This window comes from Trachurus trachurus, assembly GCF_905171665.1.
Source record: "Trachurus trachurus genome assembly, chromosome: 8".
Lineage (NCBI taxonomy): Eukaryota > Metazoa > Chordata > Actinopteri > Carangiformes > Carangidae > Trachurus > Trachurus trachurus.
In genome coordinates this window covers 2,223,960-2,244,437 of record NC_139905.1, presented here as the reverse complement: position 1 = coordinate 2,244,437, position 20,478 = coordinate 2,223,960, and the positions used below count along the sequence as shown (strand labels likewise).

The following is a 20,478-nucleotide window of genomic DNA, read 5'->3' as shown; positions in this document are numbered from 1 at the left end:
GTTTTGATGCTGTGACCGACCACCAGACCTGAGTCCAGCTTCAGACCAGCTGGAAAACCTGCAGTTAAAACCTCATGGATCTCCATCATTTACACTGAGATGCAGACAAACTGAAACTGTTTAAAGGGATAGTTCAACATTTAGTCAAACTGGCCCATCACCATAACCCCTATAGTCATAGCAGTAGGTTTGTTACCTTTAATTGTCGGTGCAAGCTATTTTTAGAACGGCGGAGCAGAGCCGTGAGCTGCTCAGAGCTACGCTACGGAGGCTCATTATGGGATTTCTTGGTTTCCCTCATCAAACTCATCAAATACACAATCCAACAACTCCACAACGCTCTGGTGGACAAGTTGTGAGCTGCACATTCACCACGCTATGAGATAATAACACAACGTTACCACACAGAGTTGTTTTAGAGGGAAATTCAGAGACTGCTTGATGAAAAACTGCTCCCAACGGGAACGACCATCAGTGGTTTTACATGAATTTCCCTCTAAAACAACTCTGTGTGGTAACGTTGTGTTATTATCTCATAGCGTGGTGAATGTGCAGCTCACAACTTGTCCACCAGAGCGTTGTGGAGTTGTTGGATTGTGTATTTGATGAGTTTGATGAGGGAAACCAAGAAATCCCATAATGAGCCTCCGTAGCGTAGCTCTGAGCAGCTCACGGCTCTGCTCCGCCGTTCTAAAAACAGCTTGCACCGACAATTAAAGGTAACAAACCTACTGCTATGACTATAGGGGTTATGGCAATGGGCCAATTTGACAAAATGTTGAACTATCCCTTTAATGATCCACTGATCAGGTCCGACAGTCTGATAAAACAACAACTTCAGTCCAGCGGCGTTCCCGTGATTCGCTGTGAACGGTCTGAAGCTCTGCTCAGCTCTGGCGGCCGGTGAGACGTTATCATCCTCCATCTGTACCATAACATCTTGTTCCTAAAAGCTCAGTGATGCTGATCCCGTCCAGAACCCTGGTCCAGTTCACACTCTGAGGTCTGACAGCCCCAGCAGCTTTTACTTTGGTAACAACAGGAATCAAATCAATGGATGCAGAGTCTTAAAGAGTTAACTCAGCTCCAGAGTCCTATGCTGCGTTCAAGACAACTCGGAGGTCGGAATTCCCAACTCGAAAATTTCCGACTCCCAACATCATTGTGTTCACGCTGCAGGAACTCGGGAGAAAAAAAACATGGATACCTGAAGGAAGTTTGGCGTATTGTGGCTCAGAGCTGAATACGAAAAATAAATGCAGCAGTAAATGATGTTTATTTTGGAGGAGAGGAGACGCTGCAGATGAGTGCACATATAATGTTACAGCCTTGGTAACAGTTAAACCTTATTCCCGTCACATACGAGGAACACAATTTCACACCGTACAACAATCACAGCTTAATATAAACGTATTTCATAGAGGCTACTGCAATAATACACAAAGATATGCATTAAAACCTCAACAAATAACTTAAAATGTCTAAATTCTAACCGTTGAAGACGAGGGCATGACGCCATGTTTTGATGCTGTCGTGACGTCAAGTCGGAAAGTCGGAGCTCTGATATGATACCCGAGTTTCCCACCTGTAATTTCCGAGTTCGACGCCGTTCAATTCATTTTTTACAACTTGGAGCTCGTTTTTTTCCGACTTCCGAGTTGTCTTGAACGCAGCACTAGTTCTGGTTAAATCAATGACTAGTAACTAGTTCCAGGGAGAATGGAGCGTCTCTTGGGATTTCTTGGTTTCCCTCATCAAACTCATCAAATACACAATCCAACAACTCCACAACGCTCTGGTGGACAAGTTGTGACCTGCACATTCACCACGCTATGAGATAATAACACAACGTTACCACACAGAGTTGTTTTAGAGGGAAATTCATGCAAAACCACTGATGATGCGTGTTGCCTTCAGGGACAGTTTTTCATCAACAGTCTCTGCATTTCCCTCTAAAATCCCTTGTGATGTCACAACGACCACACCCAGAGTAGAAGAGACTGAGCAGCAGCAGCAGAGACTCAGACTGTGAACTGATTCTGATTCTGGTTCTGGATGGGAAACAACCTGAAAAACGTCACTTTGACAAAATCCTCAACGTCAAACACAGAGTCCTAAAACCTGCTCCTGTCGTCAAGAGATTAAAAACAAACTTCAGACGAGATGAAAGTTATTAGAGTCCAAACTCTGAACAGGAGTTAGAACAAAAAGTTCACGGGTTTGCAACCTGAAGACTCTGTGTTTGATGTCAGCGGTCGTGTCGGGGAGACGTTGGCGACGGTTTGGTCGGGTCCGAGCGGTGACGATGACATCATCAGTCGTTTCCTGGGTGGGTAGGGTTTCATTGTGGATCCACTGAACTAGAGCACTGGAAAAGAGAGTAACAACAGCATTGGTCCAATGGCAGCGCCTCCTGGTGGAGGAATATGGGTTTTGCAAAAGCGCCCAAGAACTGACATCTCTGCATTGTTGGTGAATGAGCAGTGTGGTGTTTTCAATAATTTAAGGACATTTATAGATCACCCACGTTAGTAGCATCATTGAGGATCCTTTACAGATAAATATTAACACATAGGCAAGTAAAAAAAAACAGTTGTCTACATTAATGTTTCAATCAACAAATTATAAGTATAATTTGATATGACCAAGACACCTAAAAACAAAAACACGGCCGTTTTCATCAATTTACAAGCAAGTGGGCAACACACATACATTGGAGTGAATGGGTTTTCTGGGTGCTTTTGCAATACCCATATCCTGCCACTAGGGGGCGCAAAACCCTTACCACGGGAGTCAATGGAGGTGTCGTTACTCTCTTTTCCAGTGCTCTAGATCCACTGAACTCTCTCTAATCTGAACCCAAAACAACAAAACTATCAAAAACCAAAAACGGACCAGACCGAACCGTCTTTGGCTTTTTGGGCCAATCACAGCCATGTATTTCTGCTGGGATCCATGATGTCGGGCGGTGGCGGCGGCGAGGCGGCTCGTACCGTCACTGCCGCCCGAAACAAAAACACTGAAAAAATGAAAATGTGTAAATAGTGCATCCTGTAAATAGGCAAATACTAACGAAGACTCTATTTTATGTATGAGCAGAGAGAGAGCGACGCTAACTCAAGGACAAATATTTGATTTGGTGTTTTTTATTTGCAGTTTGAGTGCGGGCGACGTGTACAGCGGCAATGGGAAGAGATGAATTTATGACTTTATGAATTGTACAGTTAAATTTCCTCAGTTGGATCGTTTTGTTGTTTTCTATCTAAAAGCTTGGGGTTGTTTGTTTGTTTGTTTGTTTTTTTTGTACAGAAGTGGTTGTTTACATTGATACAAGTCCTTATTTCTGTGAACATCAGACAAACGATGTGATTGGAGCAGAGGTCTGGCAGGGGGCGTGGCCTGGAGGGTGGGCGTCGTTACAGAAACTAAAAATAACTGGAGGACTTGTAGTGAAAATAAGAGCGACTGTTGTGAAAAGAGTAAAATATTTTCAAAATAAAGTTTTAAAAAATCATTATCGAGAAAAAAAATCTTAATTTTTTAAAACTGAAGCAGAATTTGTTTGAGAAACGAGTCAGAGTATTTACATTTTCGTTTGATCTGCACAATGTTAGTGAATAATAATAATAATAGTGAATATTATGTTAAGTATAATGTCTTAATTTGAAGAGACATGTTGTATGATGACATAATGTAATAAGTGTAATTTCATGAGGCAAAATGTAATATGAGATAAAGAGACTTGATGTATTCTGAGACAAAGTCACAGTATTTTCAGTTCTTTACCTGAACGTTATGATTTTATGAAGAAATATGAATTTTATTGGAATGAGTCATTAAAAAGAAATATAAGTTTGGATTTTTATTTGGAAAATCATGACAAACTTTGAGTTTCTTTCTTTTAAAAAAACTTTAGGCTACTCTTAAAATCCTGGGTGATGTCATTTCTCTCAGACTTTATGTTTAATTGCTCAACCTGATCACATCATTGATTTATTATCGACAGATTGGCCGTGAATCCCTCTTCAGGTTGAAACGTGGAATGTTCGCGCACATTTCTAAGCTAGCTAGCTGTTAGCGTGTTACTGTGACATCATGTAGCCTAGTTAAACTCACATTCAATAGATTTATGTTTGTTTTTTTAACAGGGTTTGTGTTTTAAAACCAGGAAACAGACGAGTGTTTTCAACATACAGACGTAATTTTAGCGCACATCGCTAAGCTAGCTCCTGTCGTTTATTTTTGACTCATTGTTTCCAAACATCAACAATGACCATAAATTTGCCACCACTGTAAAATGCCAAAACAAAACTTGAAAAATAGCAAAAAGTGGGCGGGGCGTTCTGGAATGTTGAGTTTCACAGGCCTAGCAACGGTTACTAAGGGGGCGGGGCTTAGCCAACTGTCAGTTGATTCAAATCTGTAACTTCAGCCTGAAATCGGCCACACAGCAACAGAAGCTCTGCAGCTCTCTGATTGGACGTCTCCCTGTGAACGATGTGATTGATTGGTTTATTGATTGATTGATTGATTGATTGACAGGTCAGGTGAGGGTTTGGCTCCGCCCCCCTGCAGCCCTCTGCTCCCTCTGCTGTCGCACTACAGACACTGAAATAAAACGTGGACGACAACAACAACAGCTCTGCCTCACACTCGTCTTCTGTGTGTGTGTGTAGTTTGTGTGTGTATGATGATGATGATAATGATGATGTCACCGCTGGACTTCCTCTATAAACCATCAGATTCTCACTGTTCCCAACCATAAATAGGCTATTCACATTTCCTTTTCATTCATGATCCTCACACGCAACAGTCTGACACCTGCAGATTCCAGATTCTTGAACTGCCTCATTTTAGGGGCAAGAGGCCTCCATTCTGGGGTAGTGTTTTTCAACCTTGGAGTCGCCTGGAATTCAAATGGGGTCGCCTAAAATGAATGAATAAAAATAAAATTGTTTTCTTTTTAAAATTATGATTAAAAAAAAACACCACACACAATCTTAAACAACTGTATTCTATACTTTCACTGTCTCAAATATAATTCAAGTTCAAATAAATATAAATATTTGAGCTGGTGCATCTTGATTGATGGTCACAATCACATGACTGCACACATGAGCACTACTTGAGTGGTGATACTGTACACTGTCATACTTTCCATCTTTACTGTGGTCAGTTTAAAATGCTGCAGTACTGTAGCTCTTTTTTCATTGCATTGTATGAGAGATTGTTTGTTCAGTATTCATTTGCAGCCTTGTGAATACAAGCTTGACTGACTGTAAATGTATATCCTGATCAGGGAAAACTAGCCTATGACAAAAAACAATCAAAAACTAATTCGGCAGAAATTAGTGATGTCAAAATGGGGTCACAAGGCCAAAAAGGTTGGGAACCACTGGTTTAGTGGCAGAGTGGAGCCAAGATGGCGGCTCTGTAGCCACGGCCCTCCTCAGCCTATATATGTCTAAATGTTCCTAGGACTCACTTCACTTCACTTCATGTGTCTCCTGCTGCATCAAACCAGGTCAAATACCTGCCTTCCCCTTGACCCCCCCCCCATGAGGTGCTGTGTTGAAACCACCGTGGGTCTGATCCGGTCCAGCTCTGCCCGGTGTTCGGTTGATGCTGAGTGGACTCAGTAACAGGAGAAGCCACACAGCTGTGATTCTGCTGTGGATGCTTCAGTCCAAATTCATGGCAATATAAGATGGGCTGCAGTTCGAGTGTGTGCGTGAGTGAGTGAGCAGGGGGCGGGTTTTTTAATTTCAGCTGATAGGGTCCCTACATCCCCCCCAGAGCGTTTCCATCCCTGATTTGGAGAAGGTTTATATTTAGGGTCAAATTTGGGGGAAGAGTGAAGGTTGAAGCTTCAGGTTAAAGACACAAACACTTCACTGTGTGTGTGTGTGCGTGTGTGTGTGTGAATGTGTTGGATGAATGTGTTGGATGAATTTCAGTTGTTATGCAACAGATGCGCAGAGACACAACTATCCCTGCTTACATAACATATCACACCTGTCAGTTGTACAGTGGCTTCTGTCACTTCTATTATTATATCAGCGGATTATTATCCCTGATGCGTTTGAGTGCAGCTCGTTCACTGTCAGAGCCACTGAAGCTGCTTTGGTTCAGTTTTCTGCATGAAGGGCGGCGTATTTTACAGTTTTCAAATCAGAGTGGCCATTTGCGGAGGGAGACCACATTGGAAAATGATTTGCAAGAGCTCAAGCAGTCACACTTAGGACAATAAGACAATAAACAACATTGTTAATAAAATGATAGGCTGACGGTCACCAAGAAAAAGTATACATATGAAAGAATGCATACTATGTAAAGTGTTTAAAAGTTTAAAATCTACAAACATCAAATTTAATACAGTGAAGAAAAACACACAGGTTCTTACAAAAGTTATCTTTGAACAGAATTACTTTATATTCCTGTCTCAGTGTTTAGAGTTTAGAGTTCAGAGTTTATTTATTTAGCACACATTTAAATTCAATGGTGCAAGGAGGGAACGAAGCCGGTTGTACATAAGTTCCGGTGGGTTTCTCCATGACTCCGCCCCCTTTAGGAGACTAGCAGACCGTAACCCCGCCCCCTTTAGGAGACCAGCAGCCCAGAACTCCGCCCCCTTTAGGAGACCAGCAGACCGTAACCCCGCCCCCTTTAGGAAACCAGCAGCCCAGAACTCCGCCCCCTTTAGGAGACCAGCAGACCGTAACCCCGCCCCCTTTAGGAAACAGGCAGACCGTAACCCCGCCCCCTTTAGGAGACCAGCAGACCATAACCCCGCCCCCTTTAGGAGACCAGCAGACCGTGACTCCTCCCCCTTTAGGAGACCAGCAGACCGTGACTCCGCCCCCTTTAGGAGACCAGCAGATCGTGACTCCGCCCCCTTCAGGAGACCAGCAGACTATGACTCCGCCCCCTTTAGGAGACCAACAGACCATGACTCCGCCCCCTTTAGGAGACCAGCGGCAGCAGCAGGTCTTGAGTCTATTGACTCCCATGGGAGAAGTGAACATGAGCTCAGATTATGGTCGATTCTTTTGCTCCAGAGTCACTGAAGTAAATATTGGACTCATTTATCACAAGAAACATCTCTTCTGAACATTTAGACATGAAAATGGACAAATTTCAGACAAATCAGGAGAAAATGAACATTGTTCCAAACTTATTTTCGTAATGTTAAATATGACTGTTAGCTGTGTATTTAATGTTATGATCAGAAAATATAAATATCTCACTTTCCTCTACTTTCCACACACATGTTCACAACACAAGGTTGAGGGATGGGTGGCCACACGCACTTTAGGAGACAGGAAGTGTATCTGAACCATTTCATATCATTGGAGCATTGGGGAGCTAAACATGGAGCCATGTTCGAATCCAGCACCGATCCTCAGATAGTCATGGTTCATGTTCACACAGTGATAGTGAAGGCCACTCAACGTTTTACAACAGTTTTACGCTTTTTTTCACGCTGCAGGTCTCCATGGAGACAGCCCAGCATCAGCAGTCTGTTGCTGCAGCACCGCCAGTGGGCTACAGACAGTTTGATGACATCACCAGGTTTTAGTGTTGAGGCCACATCTCCAAGGTCTTGGTCTTGTTCCACAAATGTCTCGGTGTCTCTGTCTCACTTTGGTTTCTGTGATGTAATTCAATAAGTTCCAGATAATTCAAATATAGTTGTACTAAAGTATCTGCTTGTGTAACCATGGTAACAGCTTAGTTTTATTTCATTTTATTTTATTCATTTGGTCGATTAAAAAAAGAAGAGACTGACAAAATGCATAGATTGGTCAGTAGGCTAATACATGCAACCAATAGGTGTAGGCTGAAGCAATAGCTCATTATGCCTACACTTTGTACATAAGATTTCCATTTACATAGTGAAAATAAAGAGCGTTACCTTTGGTGTCACCATGACAACAGTGGGAGGAGACTTCAGCAGGTTCTGCTGTTCAATCCAAACTTTGTTTACATTAAATATGGTTTAGATTTTACATCAAATCATCTTTTCTTTGTAGCTGAGGAGGAATAATGTAAATACCAAGACACATGGTTATTATGAGGACTGGGACTGGACACAGTGATGGACTTGAAATGGTCTCGTTCTTGGGTTCGGTGGTTTCTATAGAAACTGAGCTGCAGGAGTTTCACCTGGTTAATTGACTGGTTGATTGTCACCTGAGTCAGAGGCCGAGTCCAGCAGCAGGACGCCGTCCACCCTTTGACCTTGCCTGACACAGCAGGACGACGACAGCTGATCCGCTGGCGACGGAGCAAAGCAGCAGCTGAGTGAGTCTGGGCCAACCACGGCTCTGCTGACACGGCTGAGACTGAGCCCACACACACACACACACACACACACACACACACAGCTGCACACCAACACGCATGTATGTGACTGATGACATGTGAGAGGTCACAGGAGCTGCTGTTACCGTTCCCATGGAAACAGACACACACTTCTATTGGCTGTTAATAAAGTCTAATGTTCATACATCCTGTAGCCATGTTATTAAATCATACACATATACAATATAAACACACATAGCCTATATGTTAGTGCAGAGCAGGCATAGATGTCCATATATGGAATGAATCCACTTCCTGACAGGTTCCTGACATATATGTACAGTTGTATGTACAGTATATACATACATGTACATGAGGTCCGTGTCGGTTGCTGCCGTGTTGGTCCACAGTGTAAACTTAGACTGAACCCAGTGTTCTCCATAGGGGCTGCCGCCGAGGCCTCTGGGTAATGTAAGTCTCCAGAGCAGAGCAAAATTTTCTCGTGTTTTCCCGTTAATAAGGGATCAGACGTGTCACCGTGACGACGTCAAATTCATGCAAAACCGCTGATGCACGTTGCCTTCAGGGACAGTTTTTCATCAACAGTCTCTGTATTTCCCTCTAAAACAACTCTGTGTGGTAACGTTGTGTTATTATCTCATAGCGTGGTGAATGTGCAGCTCACAACTTGTCCACCAGAGCGTTGTGGAGTTGTTGGATTGTGTATTTGATGAGTTTGATGAGGGAAACCAAGAAATCCCATAATGAGCCTCCGTAGCGTAGCTCTGAGCAGCTCACGGCTCTGCTCCGCCGTTCTAAAAATAGCTTGCACCGACAATTAAAGGTAACAAACCTACTGCTATGACTATAGGGATTATAGTGATGGGCCAATTTGACAAAATGTTGAACTATCCCTTTAAGGCCTGTTTACGTCAATGGAAAGAGAGAACTCCGTTCACAAACAGCAGAATGAACCCTTTCTCAATAACGTTCATCAAGCAGAAATCCAGCAGCGTTAAGTTCACGTTCGCCCAAAATATGAATGAGTTCATGAACGATGGTTCATTAATATAACGGGTTCGGACACAAAACTGATGAACTTTCTGTTTCCTCGTCCGAACTCACGACTCCACAGTTGACTTCCTGTTGGCATCTGCTCAGTGCAGGTGACGGCTCAGTCGCGTGGTCACGTGGGCGGAGCCAACGAGCTCTGACATACAACATCTGATTCGTTTAGATTTACATTTTGTTTTATAAGGTTTTATATGTGTGCAGGGCTGTTGCTAGGAATTCTGGGCCCCCTGAAAGAATACTAAAATGGGCCCCCTACCCCCCTAACTTTTCCACTTTTTTTTTTTTTTCTTAGGCTACGTATGTATTATCATTTTTTATTTAGCCTTTACTTTGTCTATGGATATTCTCATTCATCCAGGTCATCGTTCTTCTCTGGGCAAATTGAATCGTAGGCAACTGGGAAGACGTTTCGCCTCTTATCCAATGGGCTTCATCAGTTTGTACACAACGCAATGCAAAAAAAAAAAAAAAAAAATTAGCCTACTTTGTTTTGATTCTAATGCAGCATTACTATGAGTATTAGTCAGGGTCTTATGCAGAACTAGAGAATGCATTTCCTGAAGGAAATACAGGTGAATGCTGAAAGCTGCTGAATGCTGAAAGCTGCTGAATGCTGAAAGCTGCTGAATGCTGAAAGCTGCAGCTGAAAGCAGAATAATTCAGTCATACAAAGATTAGTGGGGGTTTTTGGGGCCCTACTACTGGGCATTGGGCCCCTAGAATTATCATCACCTTTCTCCCCTAAACAACGGCCCTGTGTGTGTGTGTGTGTGTGTGTGTGTGTGTGTGTGTGTGTGTGTGTATGTGTGTGTGTGAGTGTGAGTGTACGTGTTTGTGTGTCAGGTTTAGATCTTGGCTTCACTTTACAAATTACTTGTCACTCTTCGGGCTATGACGATGATGCTGAGAGGCTGAGAGACAGAAATGGAGACGTGTTTGTAATATGACACTGATGGAAAAAACTAAATCAAAAATATTTCTACTACTTGATGAAAACTTTATAAAAACTTAAAAAACTTTTAAAAAAAACTCTTAATTTAAAAAACTTTATAAACCTTGTTGAAGTCTTGACAGAGTGAAGCTGCAGTGAGTCCTCAGAGACAGATGTACAGACACACACGTTAGACGACACACAATTTCAACCATTCAACCACTCAGGCTGCACACACACACACACACACACACACCCACCCACACACACACACACACACACACACACACACACACACACACACACACACACACACACATACACACACATTCGGACCCCGCCCCCTCTGGGGCCTTTAAATAGAGCAGCTCTTGGTGTCTTCGTCCTCGGTGATCACAGCCGGCAGCTCGTCTTCACACGTTCTCCTCAACTCCCAACACCAAGGTAACACACACACACACAAACACAATTACACACACATACACAGGTGCTTTTATATCGTTTTTATTTTGTCATGTCACTCAGCGTGTTAGAATTTAGTGTCGTCAGCTCAGTTCATGTTCAGCAGTTTCTTGATTTCTGCTGAAATTCAGAGTAAATATGATGATTAGAGTCAATAACTCACAGAAATCAACAAACAACAAGGGAATTTTTAAAAAACATCCTCGAATGGTTTAACCTGTAAGACACTACATGTGCACACACACATGCACACATGCACACACACATGCATACCAGGGTTTTATGTAGGTTTTCACATTGATTTGTTTTACCTTTTTATTTTATAACCACTGGACACTTGATGTAGGATGATGATTCATATGAAAAGTAAATATTTAATGTAAGTTTTTGTCTAATTCACGTCATGATTGTGAATGTAACTGTACACTGCAAAAACTTGAATATTTTACCAAGAATATTTGTCTTATTTCTAGTCAAAACAAATCTCATTATACTTGCAATAAGACTCATCACATAAAAAGCAGCTTGTTTTTAGACACTTTTTACTTCTTTCAAGCAGATTTTCAATTGAAATAAGTAGAAAAATCTGATAGTGGAGCAAGTTTTTCTTTCTTATTACAAGCACAAAAAATGTTTTCTACTTATTGCAAGTGAAAATGATCTAAAACAAGTTAATTTTTAGGCGATGAGTCTTACAGTATTTTAAGTGGAAAGAGATTAGTTTTGACTGAAAATTAGACAAATATTCTTGGAAAGATTTAGAGTTTTTGCAGTGCATTTTTTAAATGTGAATCCCAGTCTAGTGGAGCCACACAGATAAACACAAATAACAATCAGCTCAGTGTCGGTGCAGCTGTGAAGCAGCTGCAGGACGACGGACACATGGTGGACACATGGTGGACACATGGTGGACACATGGTGGACACATGGACAGATGGACAGATGGACAGACGCTGGTCGTCCTGCAGTTTAAACCTGAGCTGAATGATCCGACTCTGAACTCTGAACTCAAAGCTTCGTCTCATTCAGTTTAATTATTTAAATTAATTATTAAATGAAATAAAAATAAATCTCGTTTTCATCGTTAGAGTCTCAGCTCTGATCCGTCGGAGCCTCGTGCTTCAGGCTACGCCCACTCCAACCATAAGGTCGCTCCTGATTGGTCAGAGTGTGAGGTCAGAGGTCACTGGTGTCCTGTTCAAGGACACATTTTCTGTGTGACTACGGTACGGTGGCCCTCAAGGCTCACGGTGTGCTGCTGGAGTTTGACTCTCTGGGCCACCGTACAGGAAAACGCCGTGGTTCTTCTTACATTCGTCCTCCGAGGAAACAGAAGCTTCAGGAAGTTTCAGATTCTTTCCACAGCTCGTATCGGCTTCACGGAGCGTTAGAGAGCAGCTGGAGGTAAAATTAGAGACAGAGACAAAGACACAGGAGGAGACGAGAAAAGAACTGATGAGCAGTTATTTAATATTTTCTCCTGAAGAGACGCTGAGGTCATGAAGACACTGAGACCTAAAGAATCTGATGAGTCCGTTTGGTCCTAGTCCACCACACTGAGCTGAGCTACTAAATACTGGCCAAACATCAGACAACACAACGTTAATCGGGCTCATAACAAACATTAACTATAGGGACATAAGAGGTCATAATATACTGTATAAATATGGTGTCATAACAACAAGCTGTCCTTTAAAGGGATAGTTCAGCATTTTGTCAAATTGGCCCATTGCCATAACCCCTATAGTCATAGCAGTAGGTTCGTTACCTTTAATTGTTGGTGCAAGCTGTTTTTAGAACGGCGGAGCAGAGCCGTGAGCTGCTCAGAGCTACGCTACGGAGGCTCATTATGGGATTTCTTGGTTTCTAACTCATCAAACTCATCAAATACACAATCCAACAACTCCACAACGCTCTGGTGGACAAGTTGTGAGCTGCACATTCACCACGCTATGAGATAATAACACAACGTTACCAGACAGAGTTGTTTTCGAGGGAAATACAGAGACTGCTTGATGAAAAACTGTCCCTGAAGGCAACACGCATCAGTGGTTTTGCATGAATTCACCTCTAAAACAACTAAAAACAGCTTGCACCGACAATTAAAGGAAATTAACCTACTGCTATGACTATAGGGATTATGGCGATGGGCCAATTTGCCAAAATGTTGAACTATCCCTTACGGTAAATGTTGATAAAAACAAAGGAGCTTATTAAACTGTTTATTCAGCCGTCTACATACCACTGAACTTGTCTGTTTTCCTGCAGCCTCTTCATTAGACATGGAGCGTACCTTCATTGCCGTGAAGCCCGATGGCGTCCAGAGAGGACTGTGTGGTGAGATCATCAAGCGCTTCGAGCACCGAGGCTTCAAGATGGTCGCCGCCAAATTCATCCAGGTAAGTAACCATGTAACTACGACAAGACAAGAGGGTAACACTTTAATTTACAGGTCGTTAATTATGTGATAATGTCAAGAAATAACAATTCAATGCGTCATAATGTCTAGAAACGGCCCAGAAATAACGGTCAATTTCTTTCTTTCTTTTTGTTTAAAGTATATTTAATGGACAGGACAGTCGAGAGACAGACAGGAAATTCTAGACATTATGACGCATTCATGACATTATCACGTAATTAACGGCCTGTAAATTAAAGAGTTACCGACAAGACACATATCACGTGTAACATTCCTGTGTCAAAACTTTATGACCACACAATATTAAATTACAAACAGCAAACAAACAGAACACGCATCAACAGACAGCGAACCTCGGTCTGGACCCGGGACCGATCACGACAAAATTAAATGACAATAAATAATTCTCATAGACATCAGGTTCAGTTGCATGTTAATTATCAATACGATTATATAGCTTCACTTCAACTGAACCAATCAAATCGTTTGTTTCTTACTGCTGATAAGCAAACTTTTAAAGATGAATGGCTCCGACTATTAAAGCCAAGATCGAGCAGTAAAGCTGCTGAGATGGATTTACGGTGCTAGACTGGTGCATATTCAGTGTTATGTCAGATTTGCCCTCCCCCCAGATTGTGTCTCTCCAACTGTTTGGAAGGAAGTCCGTATGTGGAAAGACGTCGCCTCCGAGACGTAGAATGTGTTTTATAGAAGAGAAACATTTCAGGATGTCCGACTTGTATCATCAGAACAGACATGTCCTGGGGGGGGGCAATACCTGACAGTGCAGCTATGAAGATTCATTCATTCATTCATAACCTTTATTTAAAATATATTTAAAGATATATATTGAGGAGTAACCTCATTTACAATGTAGCCTAGATGAAACACAAAACATATAAGGACAGAAGATAAAACATTTGAAACGCATAACAGAATACCGGAAGTTAAGGTGACATGGATAAATTGAAACATAAATGTAGTTAAAAGCAGGAGCAGTTAGAGGTAAAATAAGATGTAGTTATGGTTAAGATGCCTTTGCCGCCTTGGTCTCAAAAAACAAACAAAAAAAACACATTTGCACATTATATATGACAATAGTGAAGTTGAACATTGTGCAGGAGAGGTGGAAGCCAAAAAAAGGCTGATGAAAATTTCCCCCATGTAAAAACAACAGTGGTGGTCATTAAAGTAAAAAAAAAAAAGAAAAAAAAGGATAATACAGAAATTCATTACATTAGAAAATAAAAAATTAACAATTTACATACAAAATGAAAGATAAAGATGAACAGGTCCAGAAGTAATGGAGGTTTCTGTCTTGCAGCCTTTAAACTCCTTCTCCTTGGATACTTTTATTTATAGTGAAACATTTAGTTGTTTACTATATAAATGCACTAAGTTTCCTGCGTTGAAAATTGACAATAAATATGAAAATGTACTTTGCTGTTTTTATTTAATTGACACAAGGTTCAGGCTGTAAACTTTATGAGGTTTAGATCTTTAACTTCAGTAACTGGACCTCAATGAATTTCAATTGAACTCCGTTGATGTTGAAAGTTCATGTGTCGCAGTTTCTAACTGGTTTCAATTATAATTCATAAACATGTGCTATTTTGAACACGTGTGTCAGTAGATACCGTATATAGGAATCCAATCTATGTACATATGTTACATGTATGTGTGTGTGTGTGTGTGTGTGTGTGTGTGTGTGGAGGTGACAGCTGTTGACCTCACACTGGTGTCACTGTCACACACTCAGCGCGGTTATTCTCAGCCGGGGTGTGTGTGTGAGTGACAGTTGGCTTCTTGTCTGATGCACAAGTGTGTGTGTGTGTGTGTGTGTGTGTGTGTATATGTGTGTGTTTTTATATAACGGTTTGTGTGTGTGTGTGTGTGCAGGCCACTGAGGATCAGATGAAGAACCACTACCTGGACCTGAAGGACATGCCTTTCTACGCCGGACTCTGCAAATACATGTCTGGTGGACCCGTCCTCGCCATGGTAACACACACACACACACACACACACACACACACACACACACACACACACACACACACACACACACACACACACACACACACACACACACACACACACACACACACACACACACACACACACACACTCACTCACTCACTCACTCAGGCATTCAGCTCCTCTCAGGCGTTCCTGTCATTCACATATCTTTCTCTTTATATCTCCGTCTATTTCATCTGCTGCCAGTGTTTCCAACTCACGCACACACAGTCTATGGTGCAGTGCATTGTGGGTAGAGTTTTGCTCTGAGTTCACCTCAGGACGTTGGCGTACTGTCCTGGTGAGCCGATGCCTAATGGCGCGAGCTGCTCAGAGCTACGCTACGGAGGCTCATGGGATTTCTTGGTTTCCCTCATCAAACTCATCAAATACACAATCCAGAGAGCAGCTCACGGCTCTGCTCCGCCGTTCTAAAAACAGCTTGCACCGACAATTAAAGATAACGAACCTACTGCTATGACTATAGGGATTATGGCAATGGGCCAATTTGCCAAAATGTTGAACTATCCCTTTAACCATAGTGAACTGCACAAGTTGAAACAAAACAAAAGTAGTGACCATGCTGCAGATCTCAAGCTGTTTTTTTACTCAAACTATAACTATGTGAGTTCACGTGGTTACATCAAAAAGAGAAACTATTATGTAAAAAAAAGAAAGAAACAAAGAGTTTGTGTTAGTGTGTGTCCATTCTGACCAGGTGTGTGTGTGTGTGTGTCAGGTGTGGGAGGGACAGAACATCGTGAAGCTGGCCAGGATGATGCTCGGGGAGACCAACCCCGCTGACTCCAAGCCCGGCAGCATCCGTGGAGACCTGTGCATCAACATCGGCAGGTGAGTCGAGGGCTGTGTCCTAACCCCCTACTCTCTATCTAGTGACCAGTTGTTGTAGTGGTGTCCGAATGTTTAGTGATTATTAATGTTCACTATATAGTGACTGAATCTATCCCACAATACACCGCGAAATGTAGTGAACATCCGATGGTCACTGACCGGAGCAAGATATCCCATCATGCATTGCGGTCACGGATCGACGCCGTTACCACAGTGGCCCAGAGCGACCGGTGTAGCTACCAAATAAATGCAAGTAGCTACCAAATAAATGCAAGTAGTGACCGGTGTAGCTACCAAATAAATGCAAGTAGCGACCGGAGTAGCTACCAAATAAATGCAAGTAGTGACCGGTGTAGCTACCAAATAAATGCAAGTAGTGACCGGTGTAGCTACCAAATAAATGCAGTAGCTACCAAATAAATGCAAGTAGTGACCGGTGTAGCTACCAAATAAATGCAAGTAGTGACCGGTGTAGCTACCAAATAAATGCAAGTGCGACCGGTGTAGCTACCAAATAAATGCAAGTAGTAGTGCAGCAGCTTCTCAATAAATGTGTCCAGACTGCCAGAGACTCCCACAACAAACGTCGGAGCAAATTTCCTAACAAGCATTATAAACTGACCACAGACTCTGGATAGCGAGGCTAATTTATGTTATCCCGTCTATGGTGTTTTACATTATACGTTAGCATTAAGCTAGCTGACTTTATGCTTAGTTGTGACACGTTGTTGTGAACGTTGTTTCAAACTATGTGGGTTTGATTGAACATCTTTGATGCTCAAATATATATATTACTGCTTAATATATTGCTTTACTCCTCTTTTTATGTTGGTACCTATACACCCGTAGGTCTGTGCTACACCGGCCGTTACCATGGTTGTATCCATGGTACCTGCACTGGCCATTATACGATCGCGGTTGGAGCTCCCTCCTCTCCTCCTCCTCTTTCTCATTTTCCTCTTCTTCCTCCTCCTCAGGAACATCATCCACGGCAGCGACACCCTGGAAAACGCCAAGAGAGAGGTCGACCTGTGGTTCAAGGCCGAGGAGTTCGTCACCTACGCCTCCTGCGCTCAGGCCTGGCTCTACGAGTAAACCGGCCAATCACAGACTCCGCTCCACAAGCCCCGCCCCCCTCCCCCCCTCCACCCGCCCTGCAGTCGACCCTTTCACTCGATTTTCACTGATCAACCCAAAGACATGTAGCACTTATCAATAAAGTCTCATGTAAAAAACAGACGCAGTGTGTGTGTGTGCCGTCATTCAATTAAAAATAAATGATTACCAATAAATAATAATTAATATTGATATGAATATTCATGTAGTAGAAAGATATATAAACTAGAGCTGTAACAATTAATCAATTAATCACACAATAATCGTAGTTTTTTAAGAAAAAAAGTCAAAATTCTCTGATTCCAGCTTCTTAAATGTGAATGTTTCTGGTTTCTTTGTTCCTTTATGACAATAAACTGAGTCTCTCTTTGGTTTGTGGACAAAACAAGACATTTGAGGACGTCGTCTGGTGGTTTGAGAAACACTGATTGATGTTTTTAAACATTTTTCAACATTTTATTGACCAAACAACTAATCGATTAATCATTTAAATAATTGACAGATTAATTGATAATGGAAATATTCGTTATAGTCCAGGCAAAATAGCGTTTTCCAACAGACTAATTGTAACAGAATGTTTTTCACCATAAATCATTTATATGAGGTGTCCAGAACAACATACTAAAAGTCCTAAGAAATCCTAGTTGGGGAAATATGTTTAATTCTCATCAATCCAAGATTGATTTACTATATAAAGTCTATGGTGCCAATAAGGCCAGACAACAATACATCCCAATGGGGCTTCTTTACTGCTATCGCAATGGAACTTTACACAATGAAAGTATCTATGAAATGTAACATTTTTTGTATTACAAGTTTCTTTGAAAATGAATGTATGGTGAAAACATTCTGTTACAATTAGTTCTATTTTTGGGTCCAAAATGAGCTGGATTGCCTGGACTAGTAGTTGCAGCTCTAATATAAACCATATGAGTAGAGAGCGGTGGGAATTTAAAAGAAGTGCATACATATATTTTTAGACATGTTCTAAATAAATTCATTCAACACGACTGAACATGATTTTCAGTAGAAGAACAAAGAACGTTTTTTTATTTTCTCAGTTTCTTTTCTTTTTTATTGCATAAAAAATGTAAAGTGAGTCGTTTATTTGACACTTAATAATGTTTTTTCTTCACAATCATGCTGCCAAAAATTGCACAATGTATTAAAAAGAAGCTTCATGAAAGTTACCGTCCGTACAGAACTACATGTCGTGTGATACATTTCCAGTAAATAGAACTATATCTATATATATATATATACTGTATATTTAAAAAAACAACACATTTGCTCAGTAAACATCATGGACATGAACACGTTTTGACGACAGGTTTCATCAGTGTGGGACAAAAACACATCGTTCAGATTCATTCACATTTTTATCCAAGGTAGAAAAACAAGTGTGTTTTATACAGGAAACATTTAGAAACACGTCGACGTTTTCAACGCTTAGCGACGACAAATCCAGTTTCTGACCCACAGAGTCGCAGCTCCATAGGAACCGGGGTTTTAAAATTCACACTTGATCCAAAACGTTTGGAGCTGATCCAGTCTCGGTCTCGGTTTAGGATTCGTCCAGGCCTCGTTTTTGCATTTTGTGTTCCAGTTTTTAATCTCGGTCTCAGTTGAAGTTCACGTCCAAAATCTTCTTGTTCTTGTTAAAAACACTGAGACAGAACCCGGTCCTGGTCACAGTTTTAAAGTCTCTGGGTCAGTGTCAGTGTTTTTTCTTAATCGTCCGTCACACACACACATACACACACACAATTAACTCTTTTAAAGGGATAGTTCAACATTTTGTCAAATTGGCCCATTGCCATAATCCCTATAGTCATAGCAGTAGGTTTGTTACCTTTAATTGTCGGTGCAAGCTATTTTTTAGAACGGTGGAGCAGAGCCGTGAGCTGCTCAGAGCTACGCTACGGAGGCTCATTATGGGATTTCTTGGTTTCCCTCATTGATGAAACTCATCAAATACACAATCCAACAACTCCACAACGCTCTGGTGGACAAGTTGTGAGCGGCACATTCACCACGCTATGAGATAATAACACAACGTTACCACACAGAGTTGTTTTAGAGGGAAATTCATGCAAAACCACTGATGCGCGTTGCCTTCAGGGACAGTTTTTCATCAACAGTCTCTGTATTTCCCTCTAAAACAACTCTGTGTGGTAACGTTGTGTTATTATCTCATAGCGTGGTGAATGTGCAGGTCACAACTTGTCCACCAGAGCGTTGTGGAGTTGTTGGATTGTGTATTTGATGAGTTTGATGAGGGAAACCGGAAGAAATCCCATAATGAGCCTCCGTAGCGTAGCTCTGAGCAGCTCACGGCTCTGCTCCGCCGTTCTAAAAATAGCTTGCACCGACAATTAAAGGTAACAAACCTACTGCTATGACTATAGGGATTCTGGCAACGGGCCAATTTGCCAAAATGTTGAACTATCCCTTTAAACACTTCTATCGTTTTCTCCTCGTACAAAATCTACTGCGAACAAGCTGCGTTCAAAACACAACAACAACAACTACAACAGCTGTGTCACCATATAAATCGTTCCATAGAAACTTTATCAAACGTTTATCGACAAACAAACATTAATGATAGAGAGAAATAGCACCGTGACACAGATGAGACTCACAGACACACAAACACACACAAATGGACGACAACAAATACAAATACACACACACACACACACAGTTGTGCGACCAACAAGTGATGAGTTTAAAAAAAACAGCAACAAGTTTAGTGCGTGAGACACACACACACACACACACACACACTAGGGATGTAAAGATACGGGATTATAGGGACCAAATAGGGACCACAGTTATCGATGTAATTGACCCTTTGTTGGCCTTCTGATTGGTCTGCTGATCCACCAATCAGAGCGCTTCTCCCATGTCACGTGTTGTGCAGCGTTCTAAGGTTGGACTAGAGCGCTGTAAAAGAGAGTAGCGACACGCATTGGTCCAATGGAAGCGCCTCCTGGTGGAGGAATATGGGTTTTGCAAAAGCGCCCAAGAACTGACATCTCTGCATTGTTGGTGAATGAGCAGTGTGGTGTTTTCAATAATTTAAGGACATTTATAGATCACCCACATTAATAGCATCATTGAGGATCCTTTACAGATAAACATTAACACATGTGAATGGGTTTTCTGGGCGCTTTTGCAATACCCATATCCTGCCACTCGGGGCGCAAAACCCTTAAACCCTTAAACCCTTAAACCCTTACCACGGGAGTCAATGGTGGTGTCGTTACTCTCTTTTCCAGTGCTCTAGGTTGGACAACCC

The 20,478-nt window shown here is 41.8% G+C and overlaps 1 protein-coding gene across 1 annotated transcript; it reads left to right on the top strand.

Moving 5' to 3' along the window:
* Positions 1 to 10,637: 10,637 nt before the first annotated feature.
* Positions 10,638 to 17,298, top strand: LOC310990451 (nucleoside diphosphate kinase B-like). Its single transcript, XM_083977832.1, has 5 exons — positions 10,638 to 10,753; positions 13,040 to 13,170; positions 15,090 to 15,191; positions 15,949 to 16,061; positions 17,039 to 17,298. Exons 2-5 carry the CDS (start codon positions 13,054 to 13,056, stop codon positions 17,154 to 17,156), a joined length of 450 nt encoding a protein of 149 aa, XP_083833958.1. The 5' UTR covers positions 10,638 to 10,753; positions 13,040 to 13,053; the 3' UTR covers positions 17,157 to 17,298.
* The last annotated feature ends 3,180 nt before the right edge of the window (positions 17,299 to 20,478 follow it).

Excerpts from the sequence above, each read along its gene's own strand:
- LOC310990451 (XM_083977832.1), top strand. The coding sequence starts at position 13,054 with ATGGAGCGTACCTTCATTGCCGTGAAGCCCGATGGCGTCCAGAGAGGA. Across the intron at positions 13,171-15,089 it reads TCGCCGCCAAATTCATCCAG|GCCACTGAGGATCAGATGAA; the intron begins GTAAGTAACCAT and ends GTGTGTGTGCAG. Across the intron at positions 16,062-17,038 it reads CTGTGCATCAACATCGGCAG|GAACATCATCCACGGCAGCG; the intron begins GTGAGTCGAGGG and ends CCTCCTCCTCAG.